Source organism: Heliangelus exortis, chromosome 8 (genome assembly GCF_036169615.1).
Source record: "Heliangelus exortis chromosome 8, bHelExo1.hap1, whole genome shotgun sequence".
Classification (NCBI taxonomy): Eukaryota; Metazoa; Chordata; class Aves; order Apodiformes; family Trochilidae; genus Heliangelus; species Heliangelus exortis.
In genome coordinates, this window is record NC_092429.1 from 9,012,963 (window position 1) to 9,027,172 (window position 14,210).

The following is a 14,210-nucleotide window of genomic DNA, read 5'->3' on the forward strand; positions in this document are numbered from 1 at the left end:
CAGAGCTGAGTGCACAGCCCCTGCCTGAGCACTGCTGGAATCTGCAGCACTTGGGAAAATTCAGGCACACCCATGTCCTCCCAAGTGATGAACTGGAAACTGGACTCTGCTGGGCACAGACATTTATTGTTACTTTTTCCCCACACGACTGCTCGGCTTCAGGAAACACAAACATCTTTGGGACTCCCCCCTGCTTCTTTGATGCTCCAAACCAAGGCTATCCCCACAGGGGCTGAAAAATTACGGGGAGATCAAAGCCTCCCAGCTTAGGGAGGGGCAAAATAAATAAACCTTATCAGAAAGAGACCACCCACCACAGGGCGGGGCGAGTCTTCACCCAGAAGTTTTCCGTGCTCCTAAATCTCCTCCTCGCGGCAGCTGGCAAAGCAGCAAACTGGTAAAGTCCTTTTCCAGAGGGAGCCCAGCCCTCTCCTTCCCACGAATCCTCGCCAGGTTTTGCCTTCGTCTTCACCACCTCCTCCTCGGCGAGCGGCTGCCCTTGGACCCGGCCGGCAGCGCGGAGGCGCCGGGCGCGGGGGGAGCGGGCGGGGACAGCGGGGTTTGGGTCCTGGTCCCGCCAACCCCGCCGTGCGGGTCCCCCTGCCCACCATGCGGGTTTCCCTGCTCTGCTGCTCGGCCGCCACCCTGCTGCTGCTGCTGCTGCGATGGCGGCGGCGGCGAGGGCTGTGGAAGAAGGTGAAGGCGGCTCAGCAGAGGCAGGAGCGGAGCTTGGTGCGGATGGAGATGGCGGTCCACCGCTTTCGGGAGCAGGTGGGTGCCCGGAGCCGTGGTTTTCCCTTTCACCCCCTTCCCCCATGAGGAGGAGGCTGCGGATGGGCAAAGCCGCCTCCGCCCGGCCATGGCTCCTCACCCTGTCCCTGTCCCCATGGCACAACCGCGGGGACAGCGGCCCTTGCAGCCCGTCCTGCCGGTCACACACACACACAAACCCCGGCACAGGGCGGCTGCCGGGCTGCCCTGGCTGCGGCTGCCAGATGGCATCGCGGCTCCTAATATAGTGCTACGGGGATTTAATTTGGTGTTTGGAGGTTTTTTTTTGGTTTTGGGGTTTTTTTTTCTTTCTAAATGTCTGTGTGCATGCACCCCGCCCAGCAGGACAGCGATCCCCGCTGGAGCAGGGACGGGGAGGGAACGCTTCCCGGGACAGGCAGGTCAGGGGATAACGGGCAGGGCAGGAGGCCGGCACGGTCACCGGCGGGGAGGAGAAGACAGACGAAAATCCCTGCCCCTCGTCTGAAAGCTTCCCAGCCTCTTTCTCCCTGGTTGGAGGCGGCTCAGCCTGGCTGCCGAGGAGGCAGCCTTTCCTACGAAAAGGCAACGTGTTACCAGCAGAGGCCAAAGTGCTGCCGCTCCTCCGGGGGCACTGCCCGCCGGAACGGGTGCGATGTCACTGGGGTCAAGGCACCGTGCCCAGAAATCCGGCTCAGCCACCGGGTGCCCCTTGCGATCCCATCAAACTGCCCAACTTGGGGCTGGAGTGGACCCTTTTGGGATCCCTCGGGGGATGAGGTTTGATGCTTTCTTCATGGTAATGAGGAAATCTCAGCAGACCCCAAATTTCCCTGTCTGACGTTAGCTGAGGGGCTCCCTGGTTTGTCTGCTTCTCTGCAGGATATACTGGTGATACCAGGAGAAGAGTTAGCACCGGGTCTGGTTTTGTTTCTTGCTGGAGCAATGTCTATAGCCATGCTGCCAATTCCCACTGCCGTTCAGCAGACAACATTGCACCAAGCAATTCCCCGGAGGCCTGGCCAGTACCTGTCTGAACAAGGCTGCATGAAAGGTTTTGTCTTAAACAGCAGGTGCATGGTGAGACCGGTCTGGCCAGGAAGACAAGACTTTAGAAAGCCTAGATTACTGGGCTTTGTGAAGCCTTGCAGGTTTCACACCACGGTTGCTGCTATCAGGGTAGGAGCAGAACTATGGTCTTGAGTCAGGTGCTGCATTGGGCCGCTCAATGGCAGATATTCTTTGGATGGTTTACAGTGGTCACCAAGGGGAAAGCAGAAGCCCACCAGCTGAGGTAGACGCCTGTTCATTGCCTGTTCAACCTTTCCCATAGCATCCTTCTGTGAACATGGTTTCCATCCTCTCTCTACGTTTGCCGGAGCTCTGCAAGAAACTCCAGGATGGCTCTCTCCCTCCTGAACATGTCTTCTATGCCTATGTGAGCAAGGTGAGGAGGAAGAGTGCTGGGGCAACATCTTGCCCACAGTGGAGCTGGCTCTGCTGGTAGAAACCCAGCACCAGGTTCAAGTGGTTCAAATGCTGCTGAGCTCTCACTGCACACTGGTTGGTGCAGGGACCTTCTGTACTTTTCTGTGAGCAAGGGGATAGCTGGGCATCTGTTCTCCATGGCTCTTGGCTTGGTTTGGAGCAGCAAGCTCATCATCTAGAGAGCCCTTACCTTCCTGGGGCTTGGTTTAGCTATAGGGAAGCTGCAGAGTGCTGCTCTTGTCTCTCCTCCATCTCCAAATGGGTCAGTAAGAGCTAAGGGCTTGGTGCCTAGTTTAATTCACTACTTTTTCCATTATGCCCTGATCACCTCCTGGTTTGGGGTTATAATGTTATGCTACCCCAGAAGCTTGATCAAGAGCCTTTAGTATTCTGCTGGGCTGTGTGCTTGTGTCCACCATGCACCAGCTGGTGCTATGGCCTCCCCGGGCCCAGACAAAGTTATGGTGTTTGACATGAAAATGCCTTGGAAAGGAAGAGAAAGGGCTGCCCTGATACCGACTGTCCAGATAGGCACGTGCAAAAGGAGGAAGAGGCAGGTGTCCTTTGCAAAGCAGAAGGCTGCTGTGCAGTGCTGCAGGCTGTGTCTCACCTCTGGGCTTTCCTGGCTTTCCCCAAGGCCCTCCGAATTGCCACAGAAACCAACTGCATCACAGAGTATCTTCAGGAAAGTGAAACCCTGGCCCGGAAGGTGAAGCTGACAGGGAAGCCAGGTTTGCTCTACGGGGTACCTGTCAGCATCAAAGACTCCATCGACTGTGAGGTACCACCAGCATGATACCGTGTGTATCCTGAGATCCCTGGGGCTTGAAACTTGGTGGGAGGGGGAGGTTTGACCTCAGCATCTGGTTGGACTTTGTCATAGCTGATGTGGGGTGGCTTGCCCTGGCAGGTGATGGGTTTTGCTGCCCATCTCCTGTATGAGCCTGCAGAGAAAACTGGTCAGATCTACTGCCAGTACACTCTGCTACCTGTATGTGATGGATGGGTTGTTGGAGATACATGCACAAGCTTGAGTATGCTGATAAAAATACAGGGGCAGGGGGAATAACAATCCTCCATTTGAAAACCTTGTTGTCTTGTGTTCCCAGGGTCATGATTCCACACTAGGGTTTATAAAAAACCTGAATAAACCCGCAGCAGAGGACAGTGTGGTGGTGCAGGTGCTAAGGAGACAGGGGGCAATTCCCTTTGTCAAAACCAACGTTCCCCAGTCCCTCATCAGGTAGGTGGACTCTCCATTCCCTCAGTGTGGCTGCACTCCTGCCTTCCTCATCTCCAGGGAGAGTTTTTATCAAGTCAAATTCTCACTTCCCACTTCTTTTTAAAGAATAACACCTGGTGCCCATCCTTAGTTTCTTTAAGTTCAGCTTTAAAAAGTAAACACTGAGGATGAGAATTGCAGTTCCAAACTAATTAAAGGAGTAAAAGCGGAGGAGAGTAATCACTGCCCTTATTCCTAGTGCTGAGAGTTTTTAAACTGCTTTTTAATTTTTGGGGTTTTTAATTAACCTCTCAGAGATGGTCTGTTAACTGTCAAGTGCAAACACATTAGTGGCAGCAGAAGCCAGTTAGCTAGTTAAGATAATGACCTTGATTCATCCCACCCCTAAGCCTCTGGCAAGCCCACATTTGACATCACTGATATGGGGGTGAGGTTGGGTGTGCTCTGCTGGAGTGTCCCCATGTCCTGCCAAATGAACTCTGGCAAAGCTCCTTCATGGGTGACACTTGCCCAAGCGGTCTGAAATGCCTTCCTTAAGGTGATGCAGCAATGACTGACTAATTTAAAAAAAAAACAAACAAAAACACACAAAGAGGTTGCCCCAGGGGTTATCAGAGTTTGGAGCAGTTCCTGGGGGAGTCTTCCAATGTTGCTGCAGTTGGCATTTGGCCTGTTCCAAAGCAGGGGCTCAGCAATGCCCCCCAGGGTGAGGGGGCTTGGACCTGCTCCAGATACTTTGGATGTTCTATGGCACTTGGGACCACTTAAAGAAGAAGGTTGTCCTGGAGGCTTGGTGTATTTGTGCTGCCAGAGGGTCTGAGGAAGGGTTGGCAGCACTGAACGTAGCTGGCAGTGAATCCAAGTCCTGAGACCACCATGGAAAGGCTAATGGTCTTCATGGGAGCTTTGGAATGCCCCCTCAAATGAAGTAATGTCAATGTAATAACTTGTGAATTACCCAATGACTTTCTGAAGGTCTTTTAGTAGTGACTGGGGTCCACATCAGGAGAAATCTGCATTTCTCTCATTTACAGTCTCTCTTTCTCTCTCTCTCTTTAGCTATGACTGCAAGAACTTAATCTTTGGTCAGACATACAATCCTCTGCTCTTCACCAGAACCCCTGGGGGCTCCTCTGGTGGAGAAGGGGCACTCGTAGGAGGAGGTGGGTCCATCCTGGGCTTTGGGACAGATGTAGGAGGGAGCCTGCGGTTCCCTGCTGCCTTCTGTGGGATCTGTGCACTCAAACCCACGGGGAACAGACTCAGGTACTGTGAGAATTTCAGTCGTGTCTGTGAGCCAGACCCAGTGCCACCCTACCAGCTGCTGGTCTGGGATGCTCTTCCTCCTGTGGGCATGGAGGGAATGGGAAAGGACTCATTACTCTCTCCTGCCAGGATATTTTCTTGGGTCTATGTGGAGGGAAGCAGATGTTCCCCTTTCCCAGAATAGGGAAACCTCTCTATCTGCATGCTAAGGGGATGATTGTTCCAGTCATAATCATTCTGGCATAGATTGGGTGTCTCTTGGACTTCTCTTTGGCCCTTCCTTCTGCCAACCTCTGCATCTGCAAAGGGAAGGCAGTGTTGTCATTACCACTTGCTTAAAACCTTTCACTTCAATGAAAACTACTCAGCTGATGTATTTTGTCTTTCTTTGCAGTAAAAAAGGAATAATTGCTGGTATCCTTGGGCAGAAGGCAGGTAGGAGTTGATGCTTGTCCCACAGGGAGGGCAACAGGGCAGGGATGAGAAAGAATCTCAGCTGGTTATGGGGGACCTTCTCCAACACATTCAGGGAGAGAAACGAGTTCCCTTTCAGAGACTCTTTCACCCCCCATACTGTGATTTCTGAGGAACTGGAATATGCATGAGCCAAGAGGAACAGTTTGTGTAACGCACAGCCCTGTATCCCTCGGGTTGCTGCGTTGTCTGCCACTGCTTTGTGGGAGGTGGGATTTGCTGTCAAAGGAGGTGTCTTGCTTTGTCATTGTGATTGACAAAGCTTTTTGTTTATTTTGTAAATCATGAAATGGGGATGCAGGGCACATGTTGATAGGTAACAATTCTGGGTCCATAACAATGGGCCTGCTGGTGGGAAGACACCTGGAGGCATCTCCAGCCCACTTCTCAAACTGGAGCTGTTGCCAGAATGAAACTGAATCAAAATGACTCTGAGAGGTCCTGCTTTTGCAGGACATGCCCCTGAGTTGCTACCCAGCCATGACTGCTCTCTTCTGGTCTCTTCCAGTGGCCGCAGGAGTGGGGCCAATAGCAAAGGACGTGGAGAGCCTGGCACTGTCCATGCGGGCACTCCTGTGCGAGGACATGTTCAGCCTGGACAGCACAGTCCCCCCCCTTCCCTTCAATGAAGAGGTAAAGGACCTCAAAGGGGAAGAAAGTCTCTGAGAAGAGCTTTCAGTGCTCAGGCTGGAAATGCCAGGGGCTCTTAGGAGCCCTCCAGGATCTGTTCTAAGCTGCCATGTCTTGTGGTGGTCATACGGGTGACAGAAGCGCTGCCCTCCAGACTCACCCCGTGGCATGGGTGTCCTGTTGGCTCCTGGTGCTGCTCACATCCTTCCAGCTGATGCTCTGCCTTGCTCTGCAGGTGTATTCCAGCACACAGCCCCTCCGTATTGGTTACTATGAAACTGACTACTTCACCATGCCCAGCCCGGCCATGAGACGCGCCGTGCGGGAGGCAAAGCAGATGCTGGAGGAGGCTGGCCACACGGTAAGGTGTTGGATGATCCCAATAGTCATGATCCATCTATCTTTCCTTCCCATCGTGCCTTTGGGACCCATGGGTGAACATCAAGCAAGTTTGGCAGGAAAAGGGAGCCTGGAATCCACTCATCTTTCCCTAGCTTTGATGCAAGTGGATAGCTGCTTCTGGAAAAGGGAGATTCTTTATGTTGTGACTTGATTTCTCCTCACAGCAACATCTCAGTGGTTGTTTGGTGCTGGTAAACACAAAAGGGTCCCCACCCCAATCTGTAACCAGGCTGGGGAGCAGACGCTGTCCTGGTTTGGGCCAGGATAAAGGGCCAGTGTTAAACCATGGCTTACAAGAGACTTAGCTGAAAGCAAAAGTACAAGACAGAAAATCACCTTTATCCTGGCCCAAACCAGGACAACACACAGCTATGTGATTTGCCTGTACTATAGGTGCATTTACTCACACCCTGGCTGAAACCACATTGTAGGTGCTGTACAACCCATGTCCTTCTTAATGGCTTCTCTTACACAGTTTGCTCGTGCCACTGACTTCTCTTGTGTTGTCTTTCCAGCTGGTGCCCTTTGAACTCACGAATGTGGACTATGTGATCTTTAACTTCTGTGTCAGGGGAATGTTTGCAGATGGGGGTGCCTCCTTTAGCAAAAAATTGTAAGTATAGTCTGGAACTGTTGGTGTGGTTGATGCCTTTCTCTGAAAATGCTCCCTAGGGTGTGGTGAGCATCCAGGTACAGATCTATTGGATGTAGACAGTAGTTAATATGCAGTGGGGTTTACTGGGGAGCTAACCATCAAGCTATTCAGCTGACCATGGGTCTCTTTGGGATTGTTACCAGTCTTGACAGATGAAGGGAAACTGGGTGCTGGTATCCAGCAAATACTGGGAGAATCACAGGAGCACATGGGAAGGGAGCAAACCCCTCACTGTCACCTAGAGATGCTGTTCAGAGGGGTTGGCCTGTGAAAGCTGACTGTGATTGCTTTCTAACAGTGCTCAGCTAAACACCCTTTTCTCTTTCAGCAAAGGGGAGCTGGAGCAAAGCAGCATGGGGCTGTTCTTCTGGTTGGCGAAGGCACCGAACTGGCTAAAAAGTGTCCTCTCCTGGATTGCCAAACCATTCGTAAGGTCCATTTCTTTCTAGCATAGATGGAGTGAAGAAATAGGTGGTGAATAACTTGTTTCCCATTGCAGTAAGGCTTTGTCATAGAGATGTCCCTAGGCATTGCTTCCTGGCCGTGCTTAGACATGTCTCCAAACCAGAGTGAGGTTGTTTCTGTTCCTTCTGGGTTGGAGGAAAATCCATGAGTCCTGCCTGAGCGCTGAGTAGACCTTTTCTGTTTGTGGTGAAGCTGTTTCAGAGGGCAGGGCTGGGATTAATGTAATTTTATTGGTTTTTTTCATTACTTTCCCCTCAGGTGCCTCGATTTTCAAGTATCGTAAGAAGTATGAAAGCAAAGTGAGTAAATCTGAGCCCATGCAAATGTGTGAAGATTTGGGTTTCTCTTTCAGAGAGCAGGGGTGTTTGCTGCATTAGGGATGCTTCCCCAGCTGCCTGCCTCTGAGAAAATACAAGGCAGAAAATACCAGGGTGGGAGCAAACTGAGAGCAGTTTATGTCAGCACTGTAACCCTGGGGGGTTTGGCAAACTTCTAGTACTGAGGATGGGAGTGAGCTCACAGCTTCTTGCTTAGGAAGGGGATGAAGCAGTGGGAGTGAAATATCTTCAGCACTGGTTAATGCATCCATCATGCTATGAGGGTAGGGATCCTGTGACACAGGAGAAAGGCTTGTCCTTGGGCTGGTGAGAAGGGATTCAAATCCCATAGCAGAGAGGGTATATTTTGTGCTGTGCCTCCAAGACATTATGTCTGTCCTCACATCAGAGGATCAGCCCACCTCATGCAGCCTGGCCTTTGAGAAATTATGTGCCTGAGCTTCCACTTCCTCACCACAGCAGCAGTAACAGGGCTGACACTTGTCAGGTTAAAGCATCACTGCAGCAATGTGCTTTTAGTCTGCAGCTCTCCATCGTGGCCAGAAGCAGAATTAAGACCCACAGCCCTTTAGAGGAAAGCCCAGGACTTTGCCAAAGTCCTCTCTTCACTTGGCTGCAGCTCCAGGGGCAGAAATAACCTGTGTCCGTCTGCTTTTTATGCTGTTTCCTACCCCTAGAGCTGTACTTTGCAAACACCTCTTGATGTCTTTCATTGGTTTTGTTTCCTTTTTCAGCACAGTGGAGGAAGTCTGGAGTCTTCATCATGAAATTGAGGTAAAGTATTACAATTTGGGGCTAGATAGTTGTGGGTTTAGTTCTCTTTGGGAGAGGGCAGATTCACCCAAGCTAGGAGATGATCATGTCACTGGTGATGTGAGGTAGGACCGTGTATCATGCCTCAGCAGCTTTTGCTTGGATGTGCAAGTTCTCAGCACATTTAAAGATTAGGACAACATGCAGGCACATTGATCATTCCAAACTAGACCTGAATTTGTTACTCCTACCCTTGAAAATGTAGTTCATCAGCTGGGGTGGACTTGCCAGCACATCCACTCCGGTGACCACCAGTGCCTTGCCTTTTCTCCTCAGGGGTTTTGCCACCAGTTCACCACCCAGTGGAAAAACCTGAATCTGGATGTCATGCTTTGTCCTATGCTGGGCCCAGCTCTAGGCATCGGCTACCCTGGGAAGCTCTCAGGTAGGGCTGCCAACAGGAGACCTGTTGCCCCTGCTGTGGCATTCCAACAATATCAATGGGAAGCCTTCCTCCTCTTCTCTCACCTCCTCAAGACACTGGCCAGTGATGGGAAGAGCTCAGCTTTTGGGGCAGCTGCAGCTCCAGCCCATGGGGTACACTCAGGACAACCATCCTGGTGCATGTGGGAGCCAAGGGGGAGGCTTCCATCCCACAGCCCTTGAATTCCCAGTTCAAATGCCCGGTAAACTGGGAGCTTGCATACATGGGTGGGTGCAAAGGCTTTCCCTGTGGTGTGCTGCATGCTGCCCCTCTCCCCCAGTGGCTGTCAGCTACACCATGCTCTACAACGCCTTGGACTTCCCCGCTGGCGTGGTCCCCGTCACGACAGTGACAGATGAGGATGAGGAAGAGCTGAAGGGCTACCAAGGGTACTTTCGGGACTGGTGGGACCGGACCCTGGCAAAGGTGAGTCACGCCAGGTTCCCCAGGGGTGGAGCATCCTTGTCCTTTCCTCTGGATGTCCCCTTGCCCTGTCCCCCTCTCTCTGTGCCACAGGCTTTCCATGGCAGCGCGGGGCTGCCCGTGGCCGTGCAGTGCGTGGCCTTGCCGTGGCAGGAGGAGCTGTGCCTCAGGTTCATGAAGGAGGTGGAGACACTTGTCAGGAAGAAAAACAAGCTCTTCTTCTGAGTCCCACACACTTGCCCAGAGCAGGATCCCAGTGAACACCAGTGCTGGTCGCCCTGGCTCACCTGCAGGACTGGTGTTCCCCTCCATGAGGATGTGGTGGTGGCTGAGCTGGCTGCTGGTTTTGGTGGGCAAGGGGAAGGCTGGGCGAGCTCCACGGTGGTGGAGCACTTCCAGTGATTGTGCTAATACAGTGGGGTTTTTTAATCAGAAAGTCTGTTACTTTGGTTCTGTGTTTGTGTGATGGATTGGGGTGGATTTTAACAACCCTCTCAACACCCCTCAGGGAAGTGCAACAACATGATCTTTCTCTTACAAATGGGGAAACTGGGACTGCTTTTGTCCAAGTTGCTCAGACTCTTATTTGTAAAGAAGAAAAGGGGTTTTCCCCTCCGTTCTCATTTCCCCGAGAACAAAATCAGCTGTTTCCCCTGCTGCAAACCAGAAAACCAAGGTCAAAGCTGAGCCTGCCAGCAGGCAGGCAGGGAGGACCCTGGACTGCTTCCCACCAGGCAGGGCTGCTGGCACCTGCTATGGAGGTGCCTGGAATATCATTAACTCCTGACTCCTTCAGACACCTCCTCCTGCCTTCCCCAGCGCAGAGGTACCCAGTGCTGCAGCTCAGGGCACTACATGGTGGGGGTGGCCAGGGACAGCCTGCCCTGCACACCCCCTCCTCCCGTTTGGCAGAGGGGCCATGCCAGGTTTTCCAGGGAAGATTTTTCCAAGCGCTGGCAGCCCCTGATGCTGGGATTGGCAGTGCCAGCTGCTCCCAACAGGTTTCCAAGGGCGCTCCAGAAAGGAAGAGCACAAAAAGCAAGAGTGTTTTCCCCGTGCAGCAATGTCACAGGGGGATTGTAACAAAGCTTTGGCTCAATTTATTTGGTTCGGGTTTTTTTGTTTGTGTTTGGTTTTTTGTTTGTGGGGTTGTTTGGGTTTTTTTGTTGTTGTTGATTTGGAGAATTTTTTTTTTATTGATTTTGGGGTTTTTAGTTTGAGTTTTTGGGTTTTGTTTAGTTTGGTTTTCTTGTTTTTAATGTATTATCGTTTAAACCAGAATAATGCTAAAGCATGGAGTCTTTTCAAGGGCTGAGCAGAGAGGTTTATCCCAGCTTAGGAGAAAAAAAAAATCCACCAAAAAACCCCCAGGTTTCTGTATCAGCAGGCTTTGAAAAAAGGGGGGTGGGAGCTCCAGGCATGGCTGGGGTTTTTGACCAGTTCCTGGTTGGCCCCTGCCCACACAGAAAATGCTGGATGAGGTTAACCTGTTTGCACTTAAAATTTCAAGCTGGGAGGAGCTTGCCCCAGGTGTGCCCAAGTTCTGCAGGACTCTGTTGGTTTAATTCCTCTCTCTCTGGCATGGAGGTGGCCAGGGTGCAGGAGTCCAAATGGCAGAGACAGCAGTGGACCTGAACCAGTCGATGCTCCTCACTGGAAGCCCTGAGTGAAGACCTCCAGCAAGGTGTGCCCACTGTGAAGGGACAGAGCTCTGGGCAGGGCCAAAGCTGCTGTGTGGCTCTTGGGATCTGTTCCCAGAAAGAGCCAGCCTGGACACAGGGAGGTTCCTGTGAATGGCAGCACTTAAGGTTGGGATGTGTCAATGAAGACCAGGTCCCCACAGTCCATGGGGAGAGGTTGGTGACATCCACACTGAGATGTTTGGTTCCTTTTGCTCTCCAGGCTGGCTGAACAAAAAAGATCCTCCTCACCTTGCCAGTCAGGAACAATTTTTTTCTACAAGGTCTTGCTTCTTCCCCAAGCTCCCTCCCTTCTGCCACAGGAATAATCCCAGGGGATTTGTCTGTAATAGGCAAGGTAATGTGACAGCAGCATGATCAGTGGCTTTTGGTCCCCAGACAAGTCTCTCTGGTTACCCTGGATGCAGCTTCCTTACAAACTCTGCGACCCTGCTGCCTGGAATAGAGCCAGGACCATCTCTCCAGTTGTAGCAATGTTGCCTTTGCATCTTGGCAATGAACATTCAGAGGCATCCCCTGTTCCTTCCCCATGGCCTTGCAGACCCTTGAGGTTTAGGTTTGAGCACCCATGGAAAGGGGCAGTTCTGGGGCTGGTGAGGCTTACGTGGTCCAGCTCTGTTGCTTTGTGCTGGCTGGGAAATGGCTTAGAAACTGGAGAGCAGATAGGATGCTGGATCCAGCAGATGGGATTTCCCAAAAGTTCTCATCCCCTGATCTGGCTTTTCAAAGGGGCTTAGCTTGAAAATGATATAGAGCAGTCCTTGAAGATATCTTCAAGTGGCTCCTCCAAAATGCCTTTCCAGAGTCACTGTGCTCTGCTTGCACCTTTGTACTCTTGCTCCTTCTGAGCTCCCTTCTCTCCAGGAGCTGTGATTTCCCTGCCTGCAGCAGATATGGTAGAGATGGCCCAGTTTTGAAGACACTCAGCTTTGTCAACTGTCTCTGTCCCCGGTGTTTAGCCAAGTACAGCAGCAGCCAAGGGCGTGGGGAGAAACAGCCCTGGGGGAGCCCCCAAACCCAGCATGAGCTGAGGACTCTGTAGCCCGACCCACAGTGCTGCTCCAGCAAGCAGACCCTGTCAGAGTCCAAAGTCCCAGGTTTCAAAGACCCTAACAAAGTGTCTCCTGGACTTTGTTAATGTAATTTTGCTTCACAGCCCATCTTGCCCAGCAGGCATTCATCAGCCCTCCTTGGGAGAAGGGGGGAGCCACAGGTGTCCTTAGCTGCACCAGAACAAGGACTGGAAGAGAAATCATGACCCAAGAGCAGTTGTGGCAGGTCCTAGATCCATCCTGGGGTGGCCTGCATGCCCTCTCAGTTCTGCTCTGCAGTTCAGCTCCTGTGCTGTGCTACTGCAATGGCTGAGACATAGGCAGGTCCAGCAGAAGATGGAGGAGGGAAGGAGGATGTGTGATCTGGCTCTGGAGTGAATGGAAAAGGCAGCTCACAGGTTTAAGCAAGAGGTAATTGGGGGCAAAGTGTGTGTGGGAGGGAAGGGGTTGTGTTTTGGGTAAGGAAAGAAATGGGGGAAATGCTGAATGATCCCTCTTTGAATGAAAGTTAGGGCACATGCACATTTTGGACCATCACCAATTTTTTTTTGAGGGTCACCACCCCCCATTGTGGTGAAAAAAGAACTTCCAGAAAAAAAGAAAAAAAATCCAATAACTCCCAGCAGTGTGATGTAAACGATGTATTTCTTAATACTGACCTGTTGAGGGAATCCTGAAGATGAAAGCTGGATTGGAATTTGGGACCCCAGACCTCCTTATGCCCTTTTCTCCTCATCCACCCCTACTGCCAAGCCTTTTCTCTCCTATCCTCCTCACCTCTGCCCCTCCACATCCCATCATACTCAAAGTACTGGGGGGGCTCCACATCCCTTCTACATCTGCACATCAGTGACCAAAAGCCTTTCCTTCTCCTTGTGACCAGGTCAAGTATCTCATGGATTTTTAGGATGTCAGCTCTTTGGATTTGGGATTTGTTTGTAACCCATAATAAATACCTGCTTCTTTTCTTGTGGGGGAGGGTGCAAACAGCTCACATGGTTTTGTGGGATTTTTTTCCCTCTGTTAATGATGTTTTGTAAAACTTTAGCTGGTTGGATTACAGATCAACATGTTGTCTGCAGGTTAGGAGAAGGGTGAAGGCCTTCAAGAGAGCAAATAGAGACAGATCAAACCTCTCCTACAGGTTCCTGCAACTTTCTGGTTGAGAGGCAGTTTTCTGCCTGTTCTGGTTCTGTGTTTCTGAACCAAGACTCAGCAAATTCTTTGTCAGCAAATTCCTCATTCCAGCAAGCACAGTGCTATGTGGGAGGTCTCCATTTCCACAGGCAATGCCTCCTAAAATTCTCCATTCAAGGTAAATGCCAGGCAGATGTTAGAAATGGTTGTTCACTGCCTCAACACAACCTTTTTTGGCTGTTTTCTCCCTCTGCACCCCATTTTCTATCCTTTGCAGAACTATCAAGAAGAGACCTTAGGAGTCAAAAATTGTGGCTGTGAACTCCTTGGCTTAAGCAGATTTTGTATGAAATCATTTGAGATCAGGAACATTTAACAGGAAACGTTCTCCTGGACAGCCCAGTCCCATGCTGCCCATAAACTGATGGGATTCCTCTTTTAAAACCAGTAAAGTTTTATGTTTGCATTTGGTTGTGTTGATCAGCTCCTCTCCTCCCTGCTCTGATATTTCCTGTGCTGTTCATTCACTTCCAGTTTATTCTCATATTATTCCTGTCCTGGAGTTTAAATAGCACTTCTCTCTGCTGTTTTCCACTGCTTCATCCTTGATCTATTTATGGAGAACAATTGTATCAGCTTCCAGCTGGTGGTTTGCAGGGCTGAAGAAGCTGAGCTGTTTTGCTGTCCTCCCACACAGCAGCTCCTGGGACACCCTCAAAACCTTCCCCAAGAGGGAATGTGTCCCCATCCTGCACCACGCAGCCCCCATCAGTGCCGCTCACTCCCTGGCCGTGCAGGTTCATCTGCAGCAGATTATAGGGCAGAGAAAAACCACCCACAAACCTGCCTGGTCACTGGGCTGATGGGGATGTTTAGAAGTAAAAGGGTTTGGGGTTTTTTTTTTTTAGGTTAAAACAAATTTCTCTCCCCATGGAAAAAAAAAAAATGCC

At 51.1% G+C, this 14,210-nt stretch overlaps 1 protein-coding gene across 2 annotated transcripts; it reads left to right on the forward strand.

Moving 5' to 3' along the window:
• Positions 1-312: 312 nt before the first annotated feature.
• FAAH (fatty acid amide hydrolase) lies at positions 313-9,798 on the forward strand. 2 transcript variants are annotated; one of them, XM_071750231.1, is made up of 15 exons: positions 313-771; positions 2,084-2,197; positions 2,876-3,019; positions 3,348-3,481; positions 4,541-4,747; positions 5,142-5,182; positions 5,730-5,854; positions 6,087-6,212; positions 6,769-6,866; positions 7,237-7,336; positions 7,632-7,672; positions 8,446-8,485; positions 8,801-8,909; positions 9,229-9,374; positions 9,465-9,798. In XM_071750231.1, the coding sequence occupies exons 1-15, from the start codon at positions 610-612 to the stop codon at positions 9,594-9,596; spliced, it is 1,719 nt and encodes a 572-aa protein (XP_071606332.1). In that variant the 5' UTR covers positions 313-609; the 3' UTR covers positions 9,597-9,798. The 2 variants fall into 2 exon arrangements, with proteins under 2 accessions (XP_071606332.1, XP_071606333.1); XM_071750232.1 differs by having other exon boundaries at positions 339-771; positions 2,008-2,197.
• Positions 9,799-14,210: the final 4,412 nt, after the last annotated feature.